General features: G+C 39.1%; 1 protein-coding gene across 17 annotated transcripts in view; it reads left to right on the top strand.

Moving 5' to 3' along the window:
- Positions 1-26,545, top strand: part of PHF20L1 (PHD finger protein 20 like 1) — a 78,844-nt gene extending 52,299 nt beyond the window's left edge. For 10 of the 17 annotated variants that reach the window (XM_059043057.2, XM_067017032.1, XM_067017025.1 and 7 more), the window contains 7 exons: positions 10,057-10,221; positions 13,935-14,116; positions 15,117-15,216; positions 16,601-16,796; positions 20,179-20,539; positions 21,800-21,965; positions 23,805-25,613. In XM_059043057.2, the coding sequence (XP_058899040.1) occupies positions 10,057-10,221; positions 13,935-14,116; positions 15,117-15,216; positions 16,601-16,796; positions 20,179-20,539; positions 21,800-21,965; positions 23,805-23,947 (1,313 nt within the window). In that variant the 3' untranslated portion in view covers positions 23,948-25,613. Of the gene's footprint in view, positions 1-10,056; positions 10,222-13,934; positions 14,117-15,116; positions 15,217-16,600; positions 16,797-20,178; positions 20,540-21,799; positions 21,966-23,804; positions 25,933-26,028 lie in introns of those variants that run through there. The other 7 variants (XM_067017024.1, XM_059043058.2, XM_067017028.1 and 4 more) reach the window with 4 other exon arrangements.
- The last annotated feature ends 365 nt before the right edge of the window (positions 26,546-26,910 follow it).

Consider the following 26,910-nt stretch of genomic DNA (forward strand, 5'->3'; position numbering starts at 1 on the left):
AAACAGAGATGAACAATACAATAACTGAAATGAAAAATTCACTAGAAGGAATCAATAGCAGAATAACTGAGGCAGAAGAATGGATAAGTGAACTGGAAGACAGAATGGTGAAATTCACTGCTGCGGAACAGAATAAAGAAAAATGAATGAAAAGAAATGAAGACAGCCTAAGAGACCTCTGGGACAACATTAAACATAACATTCACATTATAGGGTTCCCAGAAGGAGAAGAGAGAGAGAGAGGACCTGAGAAAATATTTGAAGAGATTATAGTCGAAAACTTCCCTAACATGGGAAAGGAAATAGCCACCCAAGTCCAGGAAGCGCAGAAAGTCCCATACAGAATAAACCCAAGGAGAAACACAGCGAGACACATAGTAATCAAATTGGCAAGAATTAAAGACAAAGAAAAATTATTGAAAGCAGTAAGAGAAAAACAACAAACAACATACAAGGCAACTCCCATAAGGATCACAGCTGATTTCTCAGCAGAAACTCTACAAGCCAGAAGGGAGTGGCATGACATATTTAAAGTGATGAAAAAGAAGAACCTACAACCAAAATGACTCTACCTGGCAAGGATCTCATTCACATTTGATGGAGGAATCAAAAGCTTTACAGACAAGCAAAAGCTAAGAGAATTCAGCACTACCAAAACAGCTCTATAACAAATGCTAAAGGGACTTCTCTAAGTGGGAAACACAAGAGAAAAAAAAGACCTACAAAAGCAAACCCAAAACGATTAAGAAAATGGTCGTAGGAACATACATATCGATAATTACCTTAAACGTGAATGGATTAAAGGCTCCAACCAAAAGACACAGACTTGCTTAATGGATACAGAAACAAGACCCATATATATGCTGTCTACAAGAGACCCACTTCAGACCTAGGGACACATACAGACTGAAAGTGAGGGAATGGAAAAAGATATGCCATGCAAATGGAAATCAAAAGAAAGCTGGAGTAGCAATACTCATATCAGATAAAATAGACTTTAAAATAAAGAATGTTACAAGAGACAAGGAAGGACACTACCTAATGATCAAGGGATCAATCCAAGGAGAAGATATAACAATTATAAATATATACGAACCCAACATAGGAGCACCTCAATACATAAGGAAACTGCTAACAGCTATAAAAGAGGAAATCAACAGTAACACAATAATAGTGGGGGACTTTAACACCTCACTTACACCAATGGACAGATCATCCAAGCAGAAAATTAACAAGGAAACACAAGCTTTAAGTGACACAATAGACCAGATAGATTTAATTGACATATTTATAGGACATTCCATCCCAAAACAGCAGATTACACTTTCTTCTCAAGTGCACATGGAACATTCTGCAGGATAGATCACATCTTGGGTAACAAATCAAGCTTCAGTAAATTTAAGAAAGTTGAAATCATATCAAGAATCTTTTCTGACCACAACACTATGAGATTAGAAATCAGTTACAGGGAAAAAAATGTAAAAACCACAAACGCACGGAGGCTAAACAGCACATTAGTAAATAACCAGAGATCACTGAAGAAATCAGAGGAAATCAAACAATACCTAGAGACAAATGACAATGAAAACACAATGATCCAAAACCTATGGGATGCAGCAAAAGCCATTCTAAGAGGGAAGTTTATAGCATTATAAGCCTACCTCAGGAAACAAGAAAAATCTCAAATTAACAATCTAACCTTTCACCTAAAGGAGCTAGAGAAAGAAGAGCAAACAAAACCCAAAGTTAGCAGAAGGGAAGAAATCATAAAGATCAAAGCAGAAATAAATAGAAACAAAGAAAACAGTAGCAAAGATCAATAAAATTAAAAGCCGGTTCTTCGAGAAGGTAAACAAAATTGATAAACCATTAGCCAGACTCATCAAAAAAAGAGGGAGAAGACTCAAATCAGTAAAATAAGAAAGATAAAGGAGAAGTTACAACAGACACCACAGAAATACAAAGCATCCTAAGAGACTACTACAGGCAACTCTGTGCCAATAAAATGGACAGCCTGGAAGAAATGGACAAATTCTTAGAAAGGTATAACCTTCCAAGAGTGAACCAGGAAGAAATAGAAAATATGAACAGACCCATCACAAGTAATGAAATTGAAACTGTGATTAAAAATCTTCCAACATACAAAAGTCCAGGACCAGATGGCTTCACAGGCGAATTCTATCAAACATTTAGAGAAGAGTTAACACCCATCCTTCTCAAACTTCCAAAAATATGCAGAGGAAGGAGCCACTCCCAAACTCATTCTATGAGGCTACCATCATGCTGATACCAAAACCAGACAAAGATACTACAAAACTGATGAATACAGATGCAAAAATCCTCAACAAAATACTAGCAAACAGAATCCAACAACACATTAAAGGGATCATACACCATGGTCAAGTGGGATTTATCCCAGGGATGCAAGGATTCTTCAATATATGCAAATCAATCAGTGTGATACACCATATTAACAAATTGAAGAATTAAACACCATATGATCATCTCAAGGGATGGAGAAAAAGCTTTTGACAAAATTCAACACCCATTTATTATAAACCTTCTCCAGAAAGTGGGAATAGAGGGAACCTACCTCAACTTAATAATGGCCATATACGACAGACCCACAGCAAACATCCTTCTCAGTAGTGGAAAACTGAAAGCATTTTCTCTAAGATCAGGAACAAGACAAGGATGTCCACTCTCACCACTATTATTCTACATAGTTTTGGAAGTCCTAGCCACGGCAATCAGAGAAGGAAAAGAAATAAAAGCAATACAAACTGGAAAAGAAGTAAATCTGTCACTGTTTGCAGATGACATTACTATACATAGAGAATGCTAAAGATGCCACCAGAAAACTACTAGAGCTAATCAGTGAATTTGGTAAAGTTGCAGGATATGAAATTAATGCACAGAAATCTTTTGCATTCCTATACACTAATGATGAAAAATCTGAAAGAGAAATTAAGGAAACACTCCCACTGACCATTGCAACAAAAAGAATAAAATACCTAGGAATAAAGCTACCTATGGAGACAAAAGACCTGTATGCAGAAAACTATAAGACACGGATGAAAGAAATTAAAGACGATACCAACAGATGGAGAGATACACCATGTTCTTGGATTGGAAGAATCAATATTGTGAAAATCACTATACTGCCCAAAGCAATCTACAGATTCTATGCAATCCCTTTCAAATTACCAATGGCATTTTTTACAGAACCAGAACAAAAAAGTCTTAAAATTTGTATGGAGACACAGAAGATCCTGAATAGCCAAAGCAGTCTTGAGGGAAAAAAATGGAGCTGGAGGAATCAGACTCCCTGACTTCAGACTATACTACAAAGCTACAGTAATCAAGACAATATAGTACTGGCACAAAAACAAATATAGGTCAATGGAACATGATAGAAAGCCCAGAGATAAACCCACACACATATGGTCACCTTATCTTTGATAAAGGAGGCAAGAATATATAATGGAGAAAAGACAGTCTCTTCAATAGGTGTTGCTGGGAAAACTGGACAGCTACATGTAAAAGAATGAAATTAGAACACTCCCTAACACCATACACAAAAAATAAACTCAAAATGGATTAGAGATCTAAATGTAAGACTGGACACTACAAAACTCTTAGAGGAAAACATAGGAAGAACACTCTTTGACATAAATCATAGCAAGATCTTTTTGGATCCACCTCCTAGAGTAATGGAAATAAAATCAAAAGTAAACAAATGGGACCTAATGAAACTTTAAAGCTTTTGCAAAGCAAAGGACACTACAACAAGATGAAAAGACAATCCTCAGAATGGGAGAAAATATTTGCAAACGAAGCAACTGACAAAGGATTAATTTCCAAAATGCACAAGTAGCTCATGCAGCTCAGTATCAAAAAAACAAAGAACCCAATCCAATAATGGGCAGACGACCTAAAGAAACATTTCTCCAAAGAAGATATACAGATTGCCAACAAACACATGAAAGGTTGGTCAACATCACTAATCATTAGCGAAATGCAAATCAAAACTACAATGGGGTATCACCCCACACCAGTCAGAATGGATATCATCAAAAAATCTAGAAACAATAAATGCTGGAGAGGGTGTGGAGAAAAGGGAACCCTCTTGCACTGTTGGTGGGAATGTAAGTTGATACAGCCACTATGGAGAAGAGTACGGAGGTTCCTTATAAAACTAAAAACAGAATTACCATATGACCCAGTAATGCCACTACTGGTCATATACCCAGGGAAAACCATAATTCAAAAAGACACATGCACCCCAATGTTCATTGCGGCACTATTTACAATAGCCAGGTCATGGAAGCAACCGAAATGCCCGTCGACAGACAAATGGGTAAAGAAGATGTAGTACATATACACAATGGAGTGTTATTCACCCGTAAAAAGGAACGAAATTGGGTCATTTGTAGAGACGTGGATGGATCTACAGGCTGTCATACAAGGTGAAGTAAGTCAGAAAGAGAAAAACAAATATCGTATATTAATGCATATATGTAGAACCTAGAAAAATGGTACAGATGAACTGGTTTGCAGGGCAGAAATTGAGACACAAATGTAGAGAACAAACGTATGGACACCAAGAGGGGAAAGCGGCGGGGGGGTGGGGGGGAGGGTGTGATGAACTGGGAGATTGGGATTGACATGGATACACTGATATGTATAAAATGGATGACTAAGAAGAATAAATAAATAAGTCACTGAAGAAAACATGTACAGTAATATGATTTCAGGTATATAAAGATCAAAAAATTGTAAAACTAAACAGTGTATTTTTTAGAGATTCAAATGTATGTAGCAAAAGCATGCAGGAAAAGAAGAGAACGATGAATAGAAATTTAGGATAGTGATTACCCATGAGGTGGGCGAAGGAAATTTATTAGTTCAAATTGGAAAGTGCCACAAAGGAAGCTTCAAAACTGACAATGATATCCTCTTAAATTTCATGATGAGTACCTAAGTATTTTGTCGCATTTATGTGCTTTATGTCATCCCCATTTTTTCCCCGTAGTCATCAAACACTTTTTTTAAAAAAAACAGTTTTACAAACTGTAAAGCCAACGAGGTAATTTTGGAGTTGGTAGTCACTTTTGGTAAATTCTTCAGATTTTAACTCTCTCTAAAGGCCAAAAATACCATCTAATCTTTCCATAGGATATGAAGTTTCTACATTTTCTAACTCTCAAGCTACCAAAGTAAATTTAAAGATATGGGATCAAAATGGGATTGAAAAACTTGAAACCACTTCCCAGAGAGTGTCTTGAACATCTCTGGACACTTCTGTGTCTGCACTGGTCCTCAGCCTTTCTCCTCCACCCCACCCCTTCACAGATAGCTCTATGGAATCCATACTAGAGAGAACCTAACGTTAGGAGGCTCTGGAGCTCTGTAAACGGAAACCATGAACCACAGATTCCCTTGTTTAGCAACTGCCCTCCCGTGATTGTGTATCAGAATACAGAAATGACAAGCTTCACACTGCAGACCAGACTGCCAGATGAACTCCCAGCTGAGCAGAGGCTGAGGAGATTTGGCTGCCTTGGGTATTCCAACAGACACCAAGACGTCAGGGCAGGAAGAGCCAAGCTTTTTAAGTCACCTTACGTTGCATCGGCAAACAGGTCTCTTCCAATACTACGGCAGCAGACGCAGAATCCTGTGTACCAAAACACCTGTGAAGGTGGGGAAAAGATAACAGGGAGGGGCTGACAAAGAAAGTAAGAAGTGGACCATACCTGGTAGCAAAGTGAGGGGTAGTTATGAGAATGCAGGAAGTGGTAACTTGAAAGAAAGGAGAGTGATTAGGGTTAATAAGTCTTAGAGAAAAAAGTGCAGAGAAAATTTGCACCTCAGAATTGTAACCCACCATTACCTATGGTAACCCTATTTATAAAGAGCCATTAAAAAATTAAACCTCTAAAAAATGTTTTAAAATCAGATCTATAAATGAAAATCTTAACTTTGAAAGTAGAGTCCTGGTAAATACTAAAGATGTACAGAAGCATTGCTCTTTGTGCACAGCAGGTGTTGGGTCGAGTAATCACCAACATCTTTGCAGTTAGTTATTACATTTGAGGACAATTTTTTCTGGGCTATTTACATTTATCTTGGAAATGACACTTTTCCCCAGAGGATTTAATTAGAAGAGTGTTCTTTAAACTGGAAATAGGGGGTTTTAAGTAACTTGGAAATTTCAAAGACATCTTAATTTTAAAGAATTCACATGATTACTACATGAGGTTCCTAATAGAATATGTATTTTAGTCTGCAATTACTGCCATTAAGGAGTTTAAAAAAATCTTTCTTTTCATCACTCAGTGTGATTTTGCATATCCTGCTGGTGCTTATTATGTTCCAAACGTTAAGCATTTTACATATACTAGTTCATTTAATCCCCGCATTAACCTTTTACGGTGGGGCCTGTCATCCCCATTTTATAAACAGTTAACTAAAACAGAGAGATGAAGGGAGTTGTCCAAGCTCACATGGCTCGTAAGTGGAGAAGAGCAGATTGAAACCCAGGCAGTCTGGCTTCTGAGTCTTAATTTTAACTTTAACCATCATGCTGTGTTGTTAATCTTACCTCCTGTGTCTTAAGTATTGTTTACTAGGCTGTGTATCCTTCCCTCCTTGTGTTTGTTGGCATACTAAGTCAGTAGTTATCTGTTTAAATGAAGTATGGAAAGTAGTAATTGAGTTAAGTAGTTCTTTATAATTATCCCATTCAAGAGTGGGTTGACATGTTTTGATTACCAGAATTAGTTTACCTAATATAAAACTAACATTGTGTTCAATCTGTGTGTGTGAGAAATTGCCGTGTTGGATTCTATTTAAGAGTGACATCTTTGCCAGTCTTTAGCTTTGTTATTTTGAGCAAATCTCATCATCTCTTTGTCTTTCATGTATCTGTAAATATGAGAAAACTGAAGGCATACAGAGGTTTAAAAGAACTAGAATGCGAAATGCAAAGAGAATCCAAAGTATTGTATAATAAAAACAAAGATTCCCTTCCAGGCACTTGTAAGTGAGCGTATGTATATGTTAAGAGTGGTAAAAAGCATGCATAAATATCTACTAGGAAAGGTGTGATGTGTTCTGTGTGTGGTAAAAGCAGTACAGAATACATTCTATTTAGAGAAGCTTTGTGTAGAAGATGACATTGCGCTAACCCTGAAACATAGCAGCAGACTTTGATGCATGGTAGTCTGAGGGCGTGGGGGTGGGGAATACAGGAGGGGTGTAGAATGCTAAGAAATTTTGTTCAGTTGCTAGTATAACGTAAAGAGATTAAATGTCAGCCGTGGTTTTTTTAACACCAAATTGAGATTTTTACCATTTTTATACTCAGCCAGTACTTCTGCTTTCACTTTTGCTGAGCGGGCATTATAGCATGTCATGGATAAAAGGGCAGCGTTTGAGAGCTGAGTGTGTGGGTTCAAATCCTGATTGCAACAGTTAGAGCTTGGGTGACCTTTGGCAAGTTATTTAAATTCTGTAAACCTCAGTTTCCTCACTTGTAAAAGGGTAACGGTAGTTTCTACTATGTAGATTTATTGTTAGGATGCCTTAAGATAATCGTGAAGTATCGATACTTAACCCAGTGCCTGGCTAACGTTTAATCAGTGCCCTTCACATTTCCACGCCTGTGCTTGAGTGACATGGAGCTGGCAGCTCTGCAGTTTCTGGGAGGCTATGAGAGAAGGCTCTGTAGGCTGACAGCACCAGCATCATCTGGGAGTGGCCCCACTGCTGAATGACGCAGGCGTGAGGCCCAGGAAGTGGTTTGAACCAGCTTTCCAGTGTGTACACGTACACGTTAAATGTTGGAATCCGCCAGTGATGTTTTTTGTTGACGAGTAAGGCTTCTGTAGTCAGGCTGTCTGCGCTCAGGTGTTGGGTTTGCCATTGATAGCTGTGTATTCTTGGGCAACTTAACCTTTTCTGCCTCTGGTTTTTCATTTGTAAAACAGCACTAGCAGTTGTAGCTCCCTTATTGGACGGTTGTGAGGGTTACGAGTTAGTACACATAAAGCACTTAGAGTCCAGTTTGGCACATAGAGAGCTCTTGGTAAACGTGAACTCTGCTGTGATATTTATGATGACCACTATATTAGTTTCCCATTGCTGCTGTCACAACTACATAACAGTGACTTAAAAGCTCACATTGATTATCTTAAGGTTCTGAAGGTCAGAAGTCCAAAATGGGTCTCACTGGGCTAAATTCAGGGTGTCAGGACTACTGCACTCCTTTCTGGAGGCTCTAGGGGAGAATCTGTTTTCTTGCCTTTTCCAGATTCCAGAGGCTGCCAAGTGTCCTGGCCCTTGTCCCGTGCACATCTTCAAAGCCAGCAGTGGTGGCTCGAGTCTTTTCTTACTTTACATCACTCTGGCACTGACTCCTTTGCCCCCTCTTTTACTTTTAGGGACCCTCGTGTTGATATTAGGCCAACCCAGGTAAGTCAGGATAATCTCTTATTTTAAGGTCAGCTGATTTCCAGCCTGATTCCATCCGCAACCTTAATCCCCCTTTGCCGTGTAACCCAGCCCAGTCACAAGTCTGGGGGTTAGGCTGTGAGCGTTTTCGGGGGCCTTATTCTGCTTCCCACACTACCAGCTTCTGATGGATGATACTCAGTCCACACCAGCATTGGACTGCTCTTCTCTTGTAGACTTGCTTTTCCACTCTCTACCTTTCTTCAGCTTTTTCTACCTCTTATTTATTCCCTAATCTGCATCAGTTTACATCCTTTGCCTCATACTCAGTTGAGGAAATAGAAGCCATCAGATGAGCACTTGCTCATCTCTTATCCACCACATCTACATACTTACCTGACTCTATCAATCTTCTCCTTTGCCTCTACTAAAATGAAGAGACTGTCTTTCTCTTCTTAAAATCCTGGCATTTCTCACTGCCTGCCTCCCCACCGCCGGATTTTTAGATTGATATGAACAATGTGTAGGATCTCCCATCTTCAAAAAGCCCTCCTCTGGATCCGCATTTCGCCTCTGATTTCTCCACCTCCCATTTACACCTCAGCTCCATCTCCGAATGCCAGTTTCAACACCTAGTTGTTCAAGCAGAAACCTGGAAATCGCCCTTGAAGGTAGCATCTCAGCCTTCCATGTGCAGTCCACAGGTCACCGCATCTGCCTCTCAGATGCCACCTCAGCTGCCTTCCTCCCAGCCCAGGCCGCGGCCTCCGAGCTCTGCCCCTCCGCTCCTTGTGCTGCCTGGACTCCTTCCTCCGTTCCACAGATGAAACATGGAACTGGCTGTGTGTCGCGCCTTGCTTCCCCTTGCAAACTTGGACTTTCTGTTGCTTTCAGGATAAAAAACAAAGAAAACTTTAACCTGATCTGGCTGGTGTCACTCTAGCCTCGTTGCTCATCTCCCTCACTCAGTGTGCTCTGACCACGGTCTTGTACTTTGTCACATGTGCCAGGTATTCTGCTTCGTGGCCTCCCCATGTGCCTAGACTCATACCCTCTCCTGTCTTTGCTTCCCCACCCCACTCTGCTTATCCATCTTCATGACTCATGCTAGGCTGAGGAAGACAGAACTAATTTCTTTCAGGACCGTTTAATTTAGTTCGGAGGTTTTCTGCTGAAGAATGTATTGATCGAATTAGCACTATAATAATTGACATGCTAGACATCACGAGAACCTCTTTTTTTAAAAAAAGGTTAATTTCCGTCTTGCACATCTTACTGCAGACATAGCTGTGATTATAATGAAGAGAAAATGTAGCTATAACCCCTTTTCACTTCTGGACTACTTAATCAGAGTTGACGGGCACCAGTTAGAACACGGTGCTCCCTGCTATGTGTATACTGCCTGGGGTGTACTTCCCAGGCGTTCTTGCCATACCTCGTTCATCAGATGCATCATGATCTATCTGTGCGTGGGTGAGAAGAGAAAGTGGTGGCATGATTATTTATGTATTATAAAACATGACTTTCTCATTATTTTTATAGTGACTTCTTGATTACTTGGCACTTTATTAATATTTCTCTATGTATCTTATGTTGCAGACTATTCAGACTATGAAGACAGTTCCCTAGAATTTTTGGAAAGGTGCTCTTCTCCACTAACTCGATCTTCTGGGAGTTCTCTGGCTCTACGAAGCATGTTTACGGAGAAAAATACAACATATCAGTACCCAAGGGCAATTTTGTCAGTTGATCTTAGTGGTGAAAGTATGTGTAACCATGTAATGCTTAAAACAAGTCTTAAGATTCTTAAATGTGGAACCGAAAATAAAACATACTTTAAAGAGGCCTATCTGAGCAGGGCACACAATTTAAAAAGTTATTCCATGAACTAATATGAAAATCTCAACATTAGAAATTTAAGCTACTTTTTAATTTATATAAAGTAAAATTGGCATTTATACTTAACTGTAGGACGGGTAGTAAGGAAACAATTAGTGTCTACTATGTACTGGTCTTCTGCAGGTGTTTTTACATGTATTTTCATATTCTTCACTACCAGCTTATAAAGTAGATATTGTTACCCACACTACATAAACAAGCAGGGGCTTATAGGTTAAGTAACTTATGGGGCTAGTTAGCGTTAGAATTAAAACTCAAACCAAGGTCTATCTTAACTCCTAAGATAATGCTTTTTCTGCCAGATATTTATCATAGTCTTAAAAATGCACTTTGAATTCCTGATCACAGATATGTCTGTAGCCAAAAGTCTGGAAATGTGGTCAGATCAGTGATTTGAACACATTCAGGTATTAAAAGCACGTAGACAGAAAGCCATGTTAGGTGGTGACATGAGCCCTGGAGTTGGAATCTCTCAGGTTTTCCTGTAAGTCCAGTCCTGACAGTGGAAGGTGTTGAGGACTCCTACCTGCCAGTGTTCTAAGCAATGGGAAGAGGAACTCTCCCAACTGCAGATACTGATGGCTTGAGACCAGCGCTCTAACACAGTAGGAGCCAGAGTCCAGGAATGAAGAGTAAGGGATCGGGTTTCATCCTGTGTAAGATCCCAGGGGATATTTATGGGGAGTGCTCGGTCTTTTCCTTAAGTGCCCTACATGGCAAATGCCAGGTCATATGTTTTCTCTGGCACTGTTACTGCCTATTCTCTTCCAGGCCTAACTCCCCTCTAGCTCACTATGGAGAAAAGCATATTCTTCCCTTTCCCCTAAAATAAGCACATAGCACTTTTGAGATTTTTTAATCTCAAATCTAAAAAAAAAAAAAAAAAAAAAGTGGTCGGGAGATTAGGAAAAAGTTCTATCCCCTTTTCTAACAAATACAAGTCCCCTTTTCCCTTTTGGGCCAGTGGTTCTTAACCTCAGGTGTACATTAGATTCATTGGTGTGATGCCAAAATATATGATATCAGGTCCTTCAGCGGAGCACAAATCTGGGATTTCTCGGAGGGTGGGTCCTGGCAAGACAGCCCCAGTAGCTGGGGTTGAAAATCACGTAACACCCATACTGTGAGCCATCAAGGTCTCAAAATTGCCTTTTTATACAGTGATGGAGAGTGGGAGATAATACCTGGATGACCGGTGTTGCTGGAACCAGAACACTTGAGAGAGGGCTGGGAAGAGTGTCATGAATGTGTACCCTCAGTCCCTCTCTTTCCCCTGCCCTTAACGTGTTCAAGTGTTGAGCTCTGAGAAGAAAAATGGAGAGGTTCTCAAATGTTACTGTGCATCAGAACCACCTGGAGAGCTTCTTAAAACACAGTTCTGGGTCTTACCCATAGTATTTCTGATTTCTGACAAGTTCCCAGGTGATGCTGATGTGGAAACCACACTTTGAGAATACTGTCTGGGGAAACAGCAATGTTAGTTCAAGGGGCAGCAGTTATAAGAGAACAGTGTTCCGTGGCCACTCAGTTGGAGCTGTTGTCCAGGTGGCCATTTCAGTGTGAGAAGGAACTTGTACTTGCTTTTCTTATTTAACTTTCCACCCAGTGGCCCATTTACTTAGCCTCCAGAATTCAGCCAAACACTGCTTTGATGCTTGCGAGTTAGTCGAACCGGATTTTCTGGCCAATATTTTAAATTTGCCTCTAGCACCGTAAAGCCTGGCTGTTTTGGCCGTACAAGCCTATGTGAGATATACAGTAATTCCTTTCAATGATAGTAGTTTTTAAATTAAGTTCATTTCTAACCCCGTTAGGATTGCTATTCATTGAATAGCGCATGCGCGCTGCAGCAGTGTTCGAAACGGTTCACCCGTGCGCTAGTCTGCCATTTTGAAACGTGAACTTGTATTCGAGAAAGCCCAAGAGAAAGTACAAAGTTTGGATTTAAGTTAGCAAGATTATGAATAAATGAAATTTATTCTTCAGGTTCTCAAAACTACCCATTGTTAATATTAGAAAGATTTTATAATAGGTAATTGATTTACTTCTGGTTCCTTGAATGTTTTTTTGTATTTCTGTACCATTGTCTCATTTCTACTGACCTTACTCTCTCCAAGATGTCCTAAGATCCTAAAGAGAAGAAAACATTTATTTTTCTAGAAAACATTAACTTCTTATAAATCAGAAGCGAAACATTCAAAAACATTGAGTTGGGGAAAAAATAAGCACGATTAGAAGCTGATAAGGAAAACACTAAGTCATATGACATATTTAAAATATAAATTGCATGAATTATTTAGTTTGAATTCAGGCAACTTCCACCTGGTCTGATTAAGTCTGAAAAGATTTTCTCTCTATAACGACTCCCTCCTTCCCTCTTCCAGAAACATTCTGGAGTGGCTATCATATATCTGTATCAGGCTTCATCCTAAGCCCTGACTACAGAGCATTCAACAATGCAATGGACTCTTGCTTGCTCTCATGGACTCTAGACATTCTAGAAAGGGGAGATGAATAAGCAGCAGATGAAGGAATGGTTGAGAACGTGACTGCAGGTTAGGGTGGTGAGGTAGGGAGGAGCAGCCTCCATTTCAGGAGCCTGGGAGCAGTGGTGAGGTCTTGTGTCACGTGCCATGTGATGACTCAGTTTCCCCAACATCTCTCCACCCACACTCTGGCAAACCTGTAGTGTCCTTTCATGTTTAAATATTTCCTTATATTTGCCTTGATTTTTTTTTTTTTTTCCTCAATAGCCTGAGCTAAATGATAGTCTTTGACTCAACGCTGTTATAAGTATAACCTAAAGCCTAGGATTTAAATAGAGTTGTATGTAGTGGTCATCAGTATAACCTAACTTCTAGGGTATACTTATTTACTTTTTTAAAGATTTTTATCAAAATGAAATTTAAAACATTTGAAAATTCCTTAGGGAACTCATAATCCCAGTTTAAGAAATGCTGAAATCATTAAGAGCACAGGTTGTAGAGTCAGGCAGTCCTGGTGTGCAGTCGGCTTTACCACTAGCTGGCGTTACCGAGCAAGTCGTGTCACATTGAAAGTGCTTCGGATGGTGCCTGGTGTGTATTTAGTGCGGTGGTAGTTGATGATACTGATCCTGTTAAGAATCACAGTATTGCTGTTAGGACCCTAGGCAAGCTCCTTCACCTCTCTGAAGGGCCGTGTAGCTGTATATGGTGCAAATAATGAACCCTGTTCTTTTTACAAGCCACTGTTGTTGTGAGGATCAGAAGGGATAATGTTTGTGAAAGCACTGGAAAACTGCCAATTTTAATTGTAAATATCAACCTTAGCCCTAACCTCTGTAAGCACCTGGACTAAGGGATACCTTCTGAGTTACTTGTAATGATGTTAACATTAAGATGTAAAACAATCATAGTTGCCTAAGCTTCAAAAATCATTTGTTTTCTTTGTCTAGAGACAAATACTGTGTTCCCATTCGTCTGCCCTCCCTTTCTAAATACTTCATAGCTTATAATCACTTCCCCTAGTGCCTTTCTTTCTAGAAAATGACGTAAAAATGAAAAAAAATGCTGAGTATGCTTTTATGTATATTCTAGACTTATCGGATGTGGATTTCCTAGATGATTCTTCAACGGAGAGCTTGCTCCTAAGTGGGGATGAGTACAATCAGGACTTTGATTCAACCAATTTTGAGGAATCTCAGGATGAAGATGACGCGCTTAACGAGATCGTGCGATGCATTTGCGAAATGGACGAGGAGAACGGCTTCATGATTCAGGTGCCCTGGCTTCCCTTCAGCACCGAACGAGTTAGTTCCGGTGCTCAGCACATTCGCCGGGGCATCTGTGTTCTCTTTTTCCTCACCGTCCTTTTGAAGATGGAGGCTTTTAGCTTAGCATCAGGTTTAAAGTACCAGTTGTAATGATTGGCAGATCTCTTCTTCAGATGAAGTAGACTGGCTTCTTATCTGAGGCTCTCTGTCCGGGGTGTTTATTTTGAGGTCTTCTAGCTGAAATTCTTTTCAAGAGCCATTAAGGTGGCTAAGCGTCCACACTGAAGGGTAGACCTTAGCAATTCTTTTCCTGCTGGTCTGGATCCTGTTGTTTAACAATTTATGTTATATAGTCACCCTTCAAAGGGTAGAAAAGTTTCCACAATATTGAAGATTAAAGGGAAGCTTTGTTGCAGGGATTACCATTACAAATAACCTCTCCCCGTAGAAAAGGTATCTTTAAGAAAAAAGGAAAGCATAACCCCTATTTTGTGGTTACATTTGGAAGATTCGGAGATGTTAGTTCCAGAAACGAAGAAAAAGTAATCATCTTTTTCCCCCTTTTCAGTGGATATCTCGGTAAGGGAACTACAAATTTATAGGTTCACCACACAGGTAGTACTTTAAGAGGTTGTTACCTAACACACTTGCTACAAAGTCGCCTGTTTTTTGTTTTTTTTTTAATTTCTGCACTTCAATAAGCTATTTTTAAGAGTTCTAAGGATGTGTGAAATGGATGGGAGAAATAATCTTATACCTTTTTTATGACTAAACCAGTTTATCAAAGCACATTTTAATGGGTGCAACGAGAGGAAGTGCTTGAAATAGCTGACTGTTTCAGAAGTGAAATTTCTCGTAAGTCATCACTTGCTTTTGTTACGTGGATTAAGAATTGAACTGGTGGCAGCTGCCGCAGCCGCTGCCGCAGCGAGACTCAGCCAGCTAGTTGAAGAGAAGGGGGTCTGTCTTGATTTCTAGCGAGTAAAGCGCGGTTGTTTCCTGGCAGTGTGAAGAGTGCCTGTGCTGGCAGCACAGCGTGTGCATGGGGCTGCTGGAGGAGAGCATCCCGGAGCAGTACCTCTGCTACATCTGCCGGGACCCTCCAGGTAAGCTTCGGTCCCGGTGCTCATTGCAAGGTGTCTGGACGTCTCGTTACTTACAGGCTCCATTGTACGTCAGCTGTCTCAGACACCATGACTTCTGTGTCAGCTAGATTCCGCTTCCATGGTAAAATTTAAAACTGGTTTTCACTGTTTGTTATAGTTTCATTTTCCATATTAATTATTCAGGCAAAAACATTAGCATAAATTCCTCAGCATAATTAACTACCTTACTGGAAGGAGAGGGTTGTGGCTTTTACCTGAAAAGAACTAGCTCCTTAATCTACTCCTGTGTATTGATGTCTAAGTAGGTTAACATGTGGCTATTTGAACGGACTCATAATCTGAACTCACGCTCCTCCTGACATGGTTTTGAACGAGTGTCTGATAGTGCTGCAAATCAACCTAATGTTAGAGCAGATGGGATGTCCAGTTATCACGCCCAACCCCTTTAGTTTACTGATGAGGCAGCTAGGGCACAGAATGTCGCATGCCTCGTGCACGGGATGGTGCTAGACTGGCCGCACCGAGAGGAAGACCTGTGCCTTTGGGCTCCCTGTCCGCTAGGTGCCTTCCTCCACGCACAGGCTCTCCGAGCAGCAGTGTTCTGCATATCGTGTGTGCTTCCATCTCCGAGGCAGAACCCATCTAGACATCTCAAATGAAAGGCTGCTGCCTTGCTCTGCCTATCAGAAATAATAATTATAATAGCATTAAGAAGCAGGAGAGTTATCCAGACCTGTGTGAAGGTAGGCATTTGTTCACTCATTCATCCAGCAGCATTTATCGGATGCCTTCTGTTTGCCAAAATCTGTGGTGAGAGGTAAGGTGATTGATTCTAACCACGCCTTCCTCTCTCTCACAGTATAGTAGGGGACACAGACATAGAAGCAGCTAATTGTAATAGAATATAATTACTATCGGTGGTGAAGATATAGGATTATGTTGGATTCTGTGAGCTCTTAGATGTGAGGGAGGGGGTCCTTAGTCAGTTAACTAGAACTCTTTGTTTCTCCCAGTTCAAAACAAATGTTAGTGAGAGAAACAGGTACCCCTGTCTAGCTTCTGTTGAGCCCTTTTGGCCTTTTTAGAAAACAGATGACAGGGACATAAAAAATGGAAAACAACACACTCAAGGTTCCTCTGCAGGTGTGACCTGCCAGTGACCACATCCTTCATGGAGTTTGTCCTGCTTACCGGGCAGGAAATCTGAAGGTGGCAGGAGCTCTCACAGTGCCAACTCCTCGAAGCACTGTCTGACTTGTCTTTTGAATTTGTTCTTAGTCCTAGAGCTTGCCTTGTTCACTGAGTGATGTTGATCGGGTAGCAGTTGAAGGGAAGTCTGAATAAGTGGAATCCTTTGTCACTTTAATGTCAACTTTGTCTACAGGTCAGAGATGGAGCGCCAAATATCGTTATGATAAGGATTGGTTGAATAATGGGCGAATGTGCGGGTTATCATTTTTGAAAGAAAACTACTCTCATCTCAATGCCAAAAAGATAGTTTCCACACACCACCTGCTTGCTGATGTCTGTGGTGTTACGGAAGTCCTGCATGGGTTACAGCTGAAGATCGGAATCCTAAAGTAAGTGAAGGGTGGCGAAGGGAGGGGCATACTTTAGTGTGAACTTTAATTTGAACTAAATCAGTTGACTTTTTGCAGGTTCAGATTAGCAGCTTGGAAGACAGAATAGATATTTGAACACATTTTAACTTTAAAAAAAAGGAAAGGTTCGTAACTTTTTGGATGAATAGCTCCTTCATGCCTGTTGTCCTAGAATAGAGAAGCGTGGGTGAATAACAACGGTGTCTAGTATTTCAGCAAATGTTAGTCCCGTCACGCTGTTTTGTGGGCTCACCTTGTGCACAAAAGTACAGTTGCTGTGGTGAACCCTTTGGTGTGTGTCCTCCTTCAGGAATGCTGTCACGATGATATAGATGCAAAGGTATATTTTTAAATTACCTTAAGATTGGCTGTGAAGGGAGCCAACAGGTCATGTAATCCATTCGTCTCCTGTGCACCAAATATGTTTTAGTCATCCCGGGCAATTTCTCCTTAAAAACAAAACAAAAACAGAAAAAACACTGAGCCTCCATAAGTAACATATCAGAATGTTCTTGAAGTCCTTGTTCTTAGTTCTTCCTGATACCTCCCTAGAATTTCTCTTTAAAAGTATACATATTTTATATAAAACAGGGTGATTCACTGGTTCTTCACAAGATTTTCTTTATTTTGACTCACTTGCCTGGGCCGGAAACGTGCCCCTTCCCTTCCTTCCATCTCCGTCCCGCCCCTCCCACAGTGGCGAGGCCCGCTGAGTACTCTGTCCCTGTGGTTCCTTACTGTCCCCGTCTCTCTCCTCACCAAGACTGTCTGAGCAGGCAGTTCTTCTCACCTGAACAGTTGCCATACCTTGTAAATTCCCGGTGCCTCCAGTCTTGTGCTCTTTCAGTTCATCCTTCATACTGTTGCCAATGTGATCTAGTAAAAGACAAAGAGGAGTTTGTCTCTTTGGAGCTTAATATACCATCGTGTCTTCCTGGTGCCCAATGAGAAGGGTGCAGGCTCGATCAGCATGCACTCTGATTCCTTCCACGATGCGTATTCTCTCTGTCATTTTGTTGTCATGTCTTCCTTCTTCTAATTTTTCCGCCAAATGTTCCAGCTATACCAAACCATAATTGCTGAATGAAGCATGCTTTTTCATAGCTCCAGGCCTTTACTGACAGCCAGAATAACCTTCTACTGTGAGTCCTTCTAGCAAATGCTTTTTCATGATTACCTTCCCAACTAGAGCTGATCGCATCCTTGGCAGACTCCATGCATACTGGTTTCAGGCACTTTGGTGCACCTTGTTTATGTCTGCCTCCCCTTACTAAGCCATGGCTTCCATGAAGGTAGGGCTTGTGTCTTATTCATCATTTTATTCCTGGAGGTTAGTGGAGGGATAAGTACTCAGTATTGTTGAGTGGAATTTGCTTCAGTTGTATGTCATAAACCTGAATATGGATTTTTTTATACAAAGGCCATGCAAATGCTAAAACTCAAAGGAGAAACTAAGTTATTATTGTTATTATTTATTTATTTATTTATTTTTTGCTGTACACGGGCCTCTCACTGCTGTGGCCTCTCCCGTTGCGGAGCACAGGCTCCAGACACGCAGGCTCAGCGGCCATGGCTCACAGGCCCAGCTGCTCTGTAGCATGTGGGATCTTCCCAGACCGGGGCACGAACCCGTGTCCCCTGCATCGGCAGGTGGACTCTCAACCACTGCGCCACCAGGGGAGCCCGTGAAACTAAATTATTAAGCTAAGCTTTTTTTTAAAACCTGGTTGTCCTTGACATCAATATGAATTTCTGTACATTCATAATTTCACTAAGGATTTCAACTGGACAAATTTTGCCTCATGCCTATAGGTTCTCTTTATGTTAATATTTCTAATAATAATAGTTATTATCACTAGCTACTATTTATTGGAAGACTACTACAAAACCTGAAATTGGTGGTTTCATGTGCTATTTCATTTAATCCTTACAATAAAGTTCTTACTTTGTTTGATAGATGGGTAGTCAAAGATAGAGGTTCTGTAACTTGTCCAAAGTCCTCCTCTAAGGCACAGCAGGATTCAACACATTGGACTATTGAATTACAAATCTAGCTTTCCTTCTACTATGCCTTTTACTGTTGAAGAATTTTTATATTTTCTGGCTATTAAACTATTAGGGGGTTCAAAAGATAAAATTTATAATTTCAGAAACAAGGCTTATTATTAGAAAGAAAACTAATTTGTCTCCTGGTATTTATCTAATTTGGAAATTATCAGTTCACAAACATTATTGAGCCTTCTGAAAGGTTTATGCCTCCAGAACATCCTCATTTTACTTACTACAGAATATGATGAACGGATTCCTCTTTTGCTTACTACAGAATTTTAATTACTACAGAATTAACTGTGCGATATCATGCTCACATGTTTAGTGAGGATGGGGGTAAAGGGATATTATCACGGACTGTTAGTGAGCCTGTAATTAGTACAGCCTCTTTGGAGGCCACTTTGGCAGTACCTGTCAGAATTAAAATGTGCATACATTATCTAGGAATTTCATATCTAGTAATTTATCTGACTGATAAATTCCCACTCGTGTGCAGAGGTACACACATGCAAACACACACACATGTATTGGCGGGGAATTGGTTGGTGAGACTAGACTGCAGCACATTAATACTGTTCAGCTACTAGAGTGAAAGTTAGGGAAAATCTCTATGTGCTGACAAGGCAAGATGCCCTTACGTGTTATATATGAAGAAGGCAAATTGTATGAGAGCCCCATTTGTGTAAAAGGAAAAAGTGTGTGCTTACCCACTTAAAAAATAATTTTATATGTACAGAAAAAGTGTAGAAGATTATCCTTCAGTTATCTATGATTGCCATGGCAGGGAGGTTTTTACTTTGTACACATTTATAATCTGAATTTTTTGTCATGAGGAAGTTATCACTTTTTGATTGACTAAAGATGTTAAAATATGCTCATGTAAAAGTTTTTCATGTTGTACAATTTTTAAAAATAGTGAAAAATCAGTAAAAGAAGTGCATATATCAGATGATGATGTGAACTATCACAAAAGTACATTCATTATTGCTTTTCTACCTGAGTTTTATTTCTATAAAATTATGAAAATTTACATTTTCGATGAAATTCTGGGGCAGGTTAACCTAGAAAGTACCTTTACTTTTGTCTTGAGTGCCTGACCTCCTGCTAACCTTGCTCTCTTGGCGGTGGTCTAGGTCTTCAATAGAGAGGTGGGGATCAGTCCACCTAAGTCAGTACACTGAGCATACAAAAGGCATGGATAACTGAGGGTTAACTATGTAATTGTACATTCTGAAATTTATTGTGGCATTATACTTGTTACTGGGCTTTTTTTTTTTTTTCTGAACTGCTGTTTCTCCAACTTTATTTTAAGGAATAAACATCATCCTGACCTTCGTCTCTGGGCTTGTTCTGGGAAGAGGAAAGATCAAGTAATTGCTGGGGTAGAAAAACAATTAATGGTGCAAGACACAGTAAATGTGGAAGAAAAGAAATATCATGTACAGAACCATAAAGAACCACCTCGTTTGCCCCTAAAAGTGGAGGGAACTTATATAACAAGTGAACACAGCTACCAAAAGCCACAAAGTTTTGGTCAAGACTGCAAAACTCTTGCAGACCCTGGGAGCTCAGATGATGATGATGTTAGTAGTTTTGAAGAAGAACAGGAATTTCACATGAGAGATAAAAACCGTTTACAATACCCAGTAAAAGAAGATGGAATACCCAGAAAGGTATAACGAGTTCATTTGTCTTTGCTTGGAAATACGATAGAACAAAGGAAAATTTTGTGAAATAAAACATACTGAGATCGCAGATTTTACTTATATTTCCAAGTTCACTAGTACCTTGTTAGGGTAAAGACAGTTTTTGCTTTCACTACAGGAAAACACTGGCCATTTGAACATTTAATTATCCCCTAATTCAGAAATGTAGTAATTCATTAAACTTTTGCCTTAACAAAAGTTTCAAGTTTATGAGTACACTTAGATGCCTCTAAAAACCATGAGCCAAATTTTTTTCCAAATGAGAATGTCTGTCTGTAAAAACATGGAAGTGCATATGGGTGTGTATATATTAATTTGTGTTCCTTTTGTATGTGTTTTAGATAAAAAGTGGTACTTTTTATCTAAAAAATTGTCTTTTAAAAAATTATAGCATGTTTGCATATGCATATCAATCACATTATGCACTAAGTTGAATTCTTGTAGCTCTGTGTACATTGAATATTTGTAAACTTATTTCTTGTTCACAACTTAGAGATGTCGTGCCTTCATTTTTTATTGGTTTTTCAATTGGCAGTACTGCTTTAAAATTAGTTCTTTATTTTTCTCACCTCTTTTATCAAGTAAGTTCTAGAAATAAATACTTAACTGAATTTGAAAAGCTTATATTACCCGAAATTTTGTGGTAAATTATTTTGTCAAATTAATATCCCCCTTATGAAATGAGTTATCACTGGTGAAACTGAGGTCAGATTTTGTGTGTGTGTTAAGCAGTCTTACTTTTAAAGTTTTTAAGGGGTTTTTCTCTTTCCCTCACCTCATTGATTTAGCTGCATTAATAAAGTCCAGTCTGCAGTTAATTATGCTTTATACTAGCCTTTGCCAACTATCTTAATTTTTTTCCATCATTGCTTTTTGCCTTCACTCCACTTGTGACACGGCTTATTGACTGAGGAAGGGGTCAGTCTAAATTAGCTAGGCTTTCTAGTTACAGAATATAATTAGCTCCCTTCATTTCTTCAGCAGGTTTTATTGAAGGCCTTCTACCCTGTGTAGCACATTGCTAGGCATTGTGAAGAGACGTAGCAGGCGTGTCTGCTTTTCAGGATCATCAGATGTAATTTAGTTATGTGCTAGTACTTTAAAAATATTCTGGGAGTCAGGTTGGATTTTACCGATCATTGTGGGTAATGAGGTTTTTAATGCGTCTTTCCCTTTATGACATTACATTTCATCCAATTCTTTGTTTTTTCTGTTGGCTCTTTGGAGAAGAATTCAGCTGAAAGGAATACAGTATTTGTTTATAATGATAAAAAGGGCACTGAAGACCCGGGAGACTCACATCTTCAGTGGCAACTCAATCTCCTTACACACATAGAGAATGTGCAGAATGAAGTCACCAGCAGGATGGACCTGATAGAAAAAGAAGTTGATGGTAATTTAAGAAAGAACTGAAATACAATTGCTGTAGTCTGTAAAGTGTGTTTATTGCACTTTTGAATAATTTAATTGAAGTTATTTGAAGTTTTTGAAATTATGAGACAAAAACTACAGATGCTGTCCATGCTGATGGAGCTTTGCTGCTCCCTTTACATTGTATTTAACGCATCTGGCATTTAGGGTCTTTTAGTCTCAAGACAATATGACTGGATATTTTAGGGATTTTTTTTTTTAAGATGGATATTTATTAAATATTGCCCACCTGCCAGGCTCAGTATATACCATATGGAATATTTATTATTCAAAGAAAAATAATATTATTCATTGAATAATATTATTCAATAAATTATTATTCAATAAATATTATTCAATGAATATTTTCATTGAACTGTGTTTTTTTGTTGTAAGTCAGCGTAAGGACTTTAAGCATATTTGAAATATGGGGGAAAACATTTTGTTTTCACTTTGGACAGTGTTTGTTAAGTGCAATTAACAACAAAGAACTCCTGTAAGGTTAAGTAGGTAAACCTTAAGTTTGCATACACATTTTCAAATGTTTTTCTTTTATATTTAAAAATTTTATTGCACTAGAGCCCTAAGGAGTGGACAGGAAAAATGTTATCCCCATTTTATAGTTGAGAAAATAGAGTAATTTAGATTACTCGATTCCTAATCTAGTGTTTTCCTATGCTTTTTGACTCCATTTTTTTAAACCTCATAGATTGTATCTCCTGCCCACCCCCCCTTTTTTTATTTGCAAAAGTGTGTGCTACTTTCATCCCCCAGTAAGTTAGAGTTCCTACTGCTTCGTTTTTCCCTGGGAAAAGAAGAAATGGAAACCCATTTCAGAAGCATCTTCCATTTGGTTATAAGCCAGTTGTAGAGTTAGTTTAGTTAGTTTTAAGTAGATTTTTTAAAATATATAAATTTATTTATTTGTTTATTTTTGGCTGCGTTGGGTCTTCCTTGCTGCGCGCGGGCTTCCTCTAGTTGAGGGGAGCGGGGGCTGCTCTTTGTTGTGGTGCACAGGCTTCTCATTGCGGTGGCTTCTCTTGTGGTGGAGCATGGGCTCTAGGCGCGCTTCAGTAGTTGTGGTTTGCGGGCTCAGTAGTTGTGGTGCATGGGCTTAGTTGCTCAGCGGCCTGTGGGATCTTCCTGGACCAGGGCTCGAACCCGTGTCTCCTGCATTGGCAGGTGGATTTTTAACCACAGTGCCACTAGGGAAGCCCTTAAGTAGATTTTTGAAGAAGAAAAAATGCAACTTGATGCTATCCCCTATTATTATTAATAAAAAGTATAGAATGTAATTAATTGCATTCTGCCTGAACTTCTAATATGCTTTTTTTTTTAAAGTACTGATAAAATAGTGGGAATGAAAGGACACTAAGAAATTGCTACCTCCTTTCCTTTGTTAAAAAGAACTTCTAGATTTAAAAAAATGGTTAGAGTAGCTAAGTTTCATTTAAAATGGAGATGATTTAAGCCTAAATTAATAGAAAGCTTGAGCAGGAACAGGGAATGTTGTTTCCTGTTCCAGAAGAGAGTAGAAGGAGACACTCAAAATGCAGTTAGTTTATATCTTTAAAAGGAAAAATTACCTAAAATGACGACAGATAAAACAACAGATAAAGATTACTAAGAGGGGCTAGAACTCTTGTGGGATGAGGTGTAGAAGTTGCTTAACTGCTCAGAAGTGACTTCTGTAGATTGACTTTCTAGCGAAATGGAAGTGAACTCTTTCTCCATCACTTTTTCAGCCTTCTAATTATACCACTTTTTGACTGTGTTTTCAGTTGCCGTTTAAACGTGTTTATTCTTCTCTTCTCTCTTTTAGTTCTGGAAAGCTGGCTTGATTTCACAGGGGAGTTGGAGCCACCTGATCCTCTCGCGAGGCTGCCCCAACTTAAACGCCACATCAAACAGCTCCTAATTGACATGGGCAAAGTACAACAAATAGCAACTCTCTGCTCTGTATGACAGCAGTGAACACCTAATGCAAAGAATGTGGCTCTGTTCAGTCGACTAATTTTTATTATCCACACGGCTGCTAAGTGGATAGTTAAAAAGCTTAGTGATGTTTGGTCATTTACTGATTTGTGACATCAATAGGATGGCACCTTGGAAAGGAAAATGAAGAACAACTTTTATCAAGGAAGCTAATATTAAAAAAATTTATGAGCTAGATACAGATGATGGTGTGTCATTTGCCAAGGATCAGTGGAGGTAGAATATAATCTGTGCTAAGGGAATCAGATTGGCAGGATTTTTGATTAGTTGCTAACATGAAGCTCGAGATCCCTGTAGAAAGAAATATGGTGTATTACATAGTTTTCAGTAGAAAGATCTATGTTTATAAACCAACATTTGGCCCAAACCAAAATTGTAGAGGAAATTTAAATTCTGGAGAGTTCTATAAGCTTGTTGTAAGAACTGTCTTCTCTGCAGTTGATCTAGCTGCACCAAAGTTTAGAGTATTGAAACTTTTATAGCATCATGAGCTGTTTCTTAGGTGATGAATGTCCTTAATCAGAAAACTGACAGTAGAAGGCTCACTTCTGAGGAAAATAGTTGTGGAATTCTTACTTCATAATGAATATATTGTAAAAACAAACAACAAAATAATTGGAGTTTATTGCTGGCATTAAGCTCACTGTAAAAAACAGAATGGCTCGCAGAAGGGTCACTGTGCCAAAGGATGATGATACTGCTGGAAAGAGAATTTTAAATCCTGTGGGAGTTCTCTCCCCCAAGTCTTACATAATGCCATCAGCCCATCAGAAATGCCTCTATCACATGTACTATATAGAGAATATATACAGTCAAATTTCAGTATTCAGGTTTCAACATACAGTTTGATCCTGAGTATGCTTGGTATTTGCCTTCGGAAAAAAAGAAGTTGTAAATAACCTCAGCTGGGATGAGGAGTGACAAAAATATCAAAATAATTTGTGGCTGTGGATTTTTTAACTGCTGGTAGTGGAATACTGGAAAAGCTTCATTTCTGAAGAGGAATTTTATTTTTAAAAAATACATACGCACTCAAAACTCTTAGCTTTGATCACAATTGGACAGATTTCTGAAACCAAAGGCAATTCAGTTGCTGTGTCAGCTCTTGCTGGATTTCGAGCCCAGGTCCTCCTGTCTGCCAGTGCTCTTGTGAGCTGTGTGCTGCCCCCAGTGCTCTGCGTGCAGGTATGCGTTAAGTGTGTGTGCTTGTTTGAAACAAACACTCAACGTACATATGTACATAATCGACACATATTTATATCTACGCATATCTAGTTTTATTACTATAGACTATAAGAATTCGTGGTTAACATGAAATGTTACCTTTTAACAGACTGTTTTTAAAAATTAAAAATGTATGTACAGGTTTTGAAACTTTTTTAAAAAGAGGAAAGAAGACTGTTAGGAGGCTGTTTGATGACATATAACACTTGAATATTTTCTGCCTAGTTCTGTTGATCAGTTCTAGCAATCTGTATAAATGCATTTTAGAACTGATGGACAGTAAACTTGAATTTATCTTTGATAGGAATACATGCCACTGTACATTCAGATATTATTTAAATTTGCAAACACACTGTTCTATATGTAAGGTACTGTATGTAAAACTCTTTATTAAAACAATTCCACATATCATAAAATTTCAGCTTGCCTTTTTGCAGCCTTATATTTTGATGTAAAGATGATTAAAAGAATGTGCAAAACAGTCATTAGACATTTTTATTGCCTTTTGACATTCTCCAACTTGACAAATGTGCCAAAGATCACAGACATAAAATACAGCCCTGTTTATTTACTTATGATACATTAACTTTGTCAAAAATCTTACTGAGAAATGAAAAGCTTTAGTAGAGGGATGGATATGAGGTAGTTATTAAATTTGCATATTAATGTAAAAATAATAGTGCCTATATTTCATGTGTGGAGTAAATTTGCTAATGTCTATTTCAAGATCGATACTTTGTCTTTCATTTGTGTTTTAAAATAATGGCTCTTATCTTTTCCCTATTATGGTTAAATTCTAGACATTTAATTTATATCTTTTTTTTCAGAGTGGAGCAAGTAGCATCCTTAACAGGCTGTGAATAGCGGTGTTGCCTAGATTCTTGTCATATGCACAGAGGACCCTTTGTACCCAGTGACACTCATATTCCTAATCCCTGATGACCACAGTTAAGTTAATGTGCATTTGTTCTTGGATTACCTTAAAATTAGATCACTTTCTTTGTTAGCAGCCAGCAAACTAGAAGTTCAACTAATAATTAGAATATTGAATTTTTGCTCTGCTTTTATGCATATGAATTGGGAGTCTGAATTTTTACTTTTTTTTTTTAAGTAAATCTGTGTCAAATTGCTTGTACGGGGCTTTCCTGGTGGCGCAGTGGTTGAGAGTCCTCCTGCCGATGCAGGGGACACGGGTTCGTGCCCCTGTCTGGGAAGATCCCACGTGCCGCGGAGCGGCTGGGCCCGTGAGCCATGGCCGCTGAGCCTGTGCGTCTGGAGCCTGTGCGTCTGGAGCCTGTGCTCCGCAATGGGAGAGGCCACAGCAGTGAGAGGCCCGCGTACCACAAAAAAAAAAAAAAAAAAAGTTACTTGTACGCACATACCCACTTAATATAGAGTGTATCAACAGTTGGTTGAAGCCTTTTAGCAACTAGCAGGCCGAGTCATTCCTTATTTAGGAAAGTGAATTCATTTTTGAGAAGTAAGTCCATTGTGTGAGGTTTCAGATGAGTTTTCTTTCCACTTAGTCTTACTTAAAAAATATGAGTATATATATTTAAATATAAGCAATAAACTAGAGAGGGTGTTTCTTGAAAAGATAACTTTTCATTGCTACCCAGACAGAATAGACTGACATTGGTGGGGAAGGATCCTTCTTAGTATGGTACTGATAAGTATAATTTGTACTTCCTCATACTCCTGTGTGTTTC

The sequence above is a fragment of the Kogia breviceps genome, chromosome 17 (genome assembly GCF_026419965.1).
Source record: "Kogia breviceps isolate mKogBre1 chromosome 17, mKogBre1 haplotype 1, whole genome shotgun sequence".
Lineage (NCBI taxonomy): Eukaryota > Metazoa > Chordata > Mammalia > Artiodactyla > Physeteridae > Kogia > Kogia breviceps.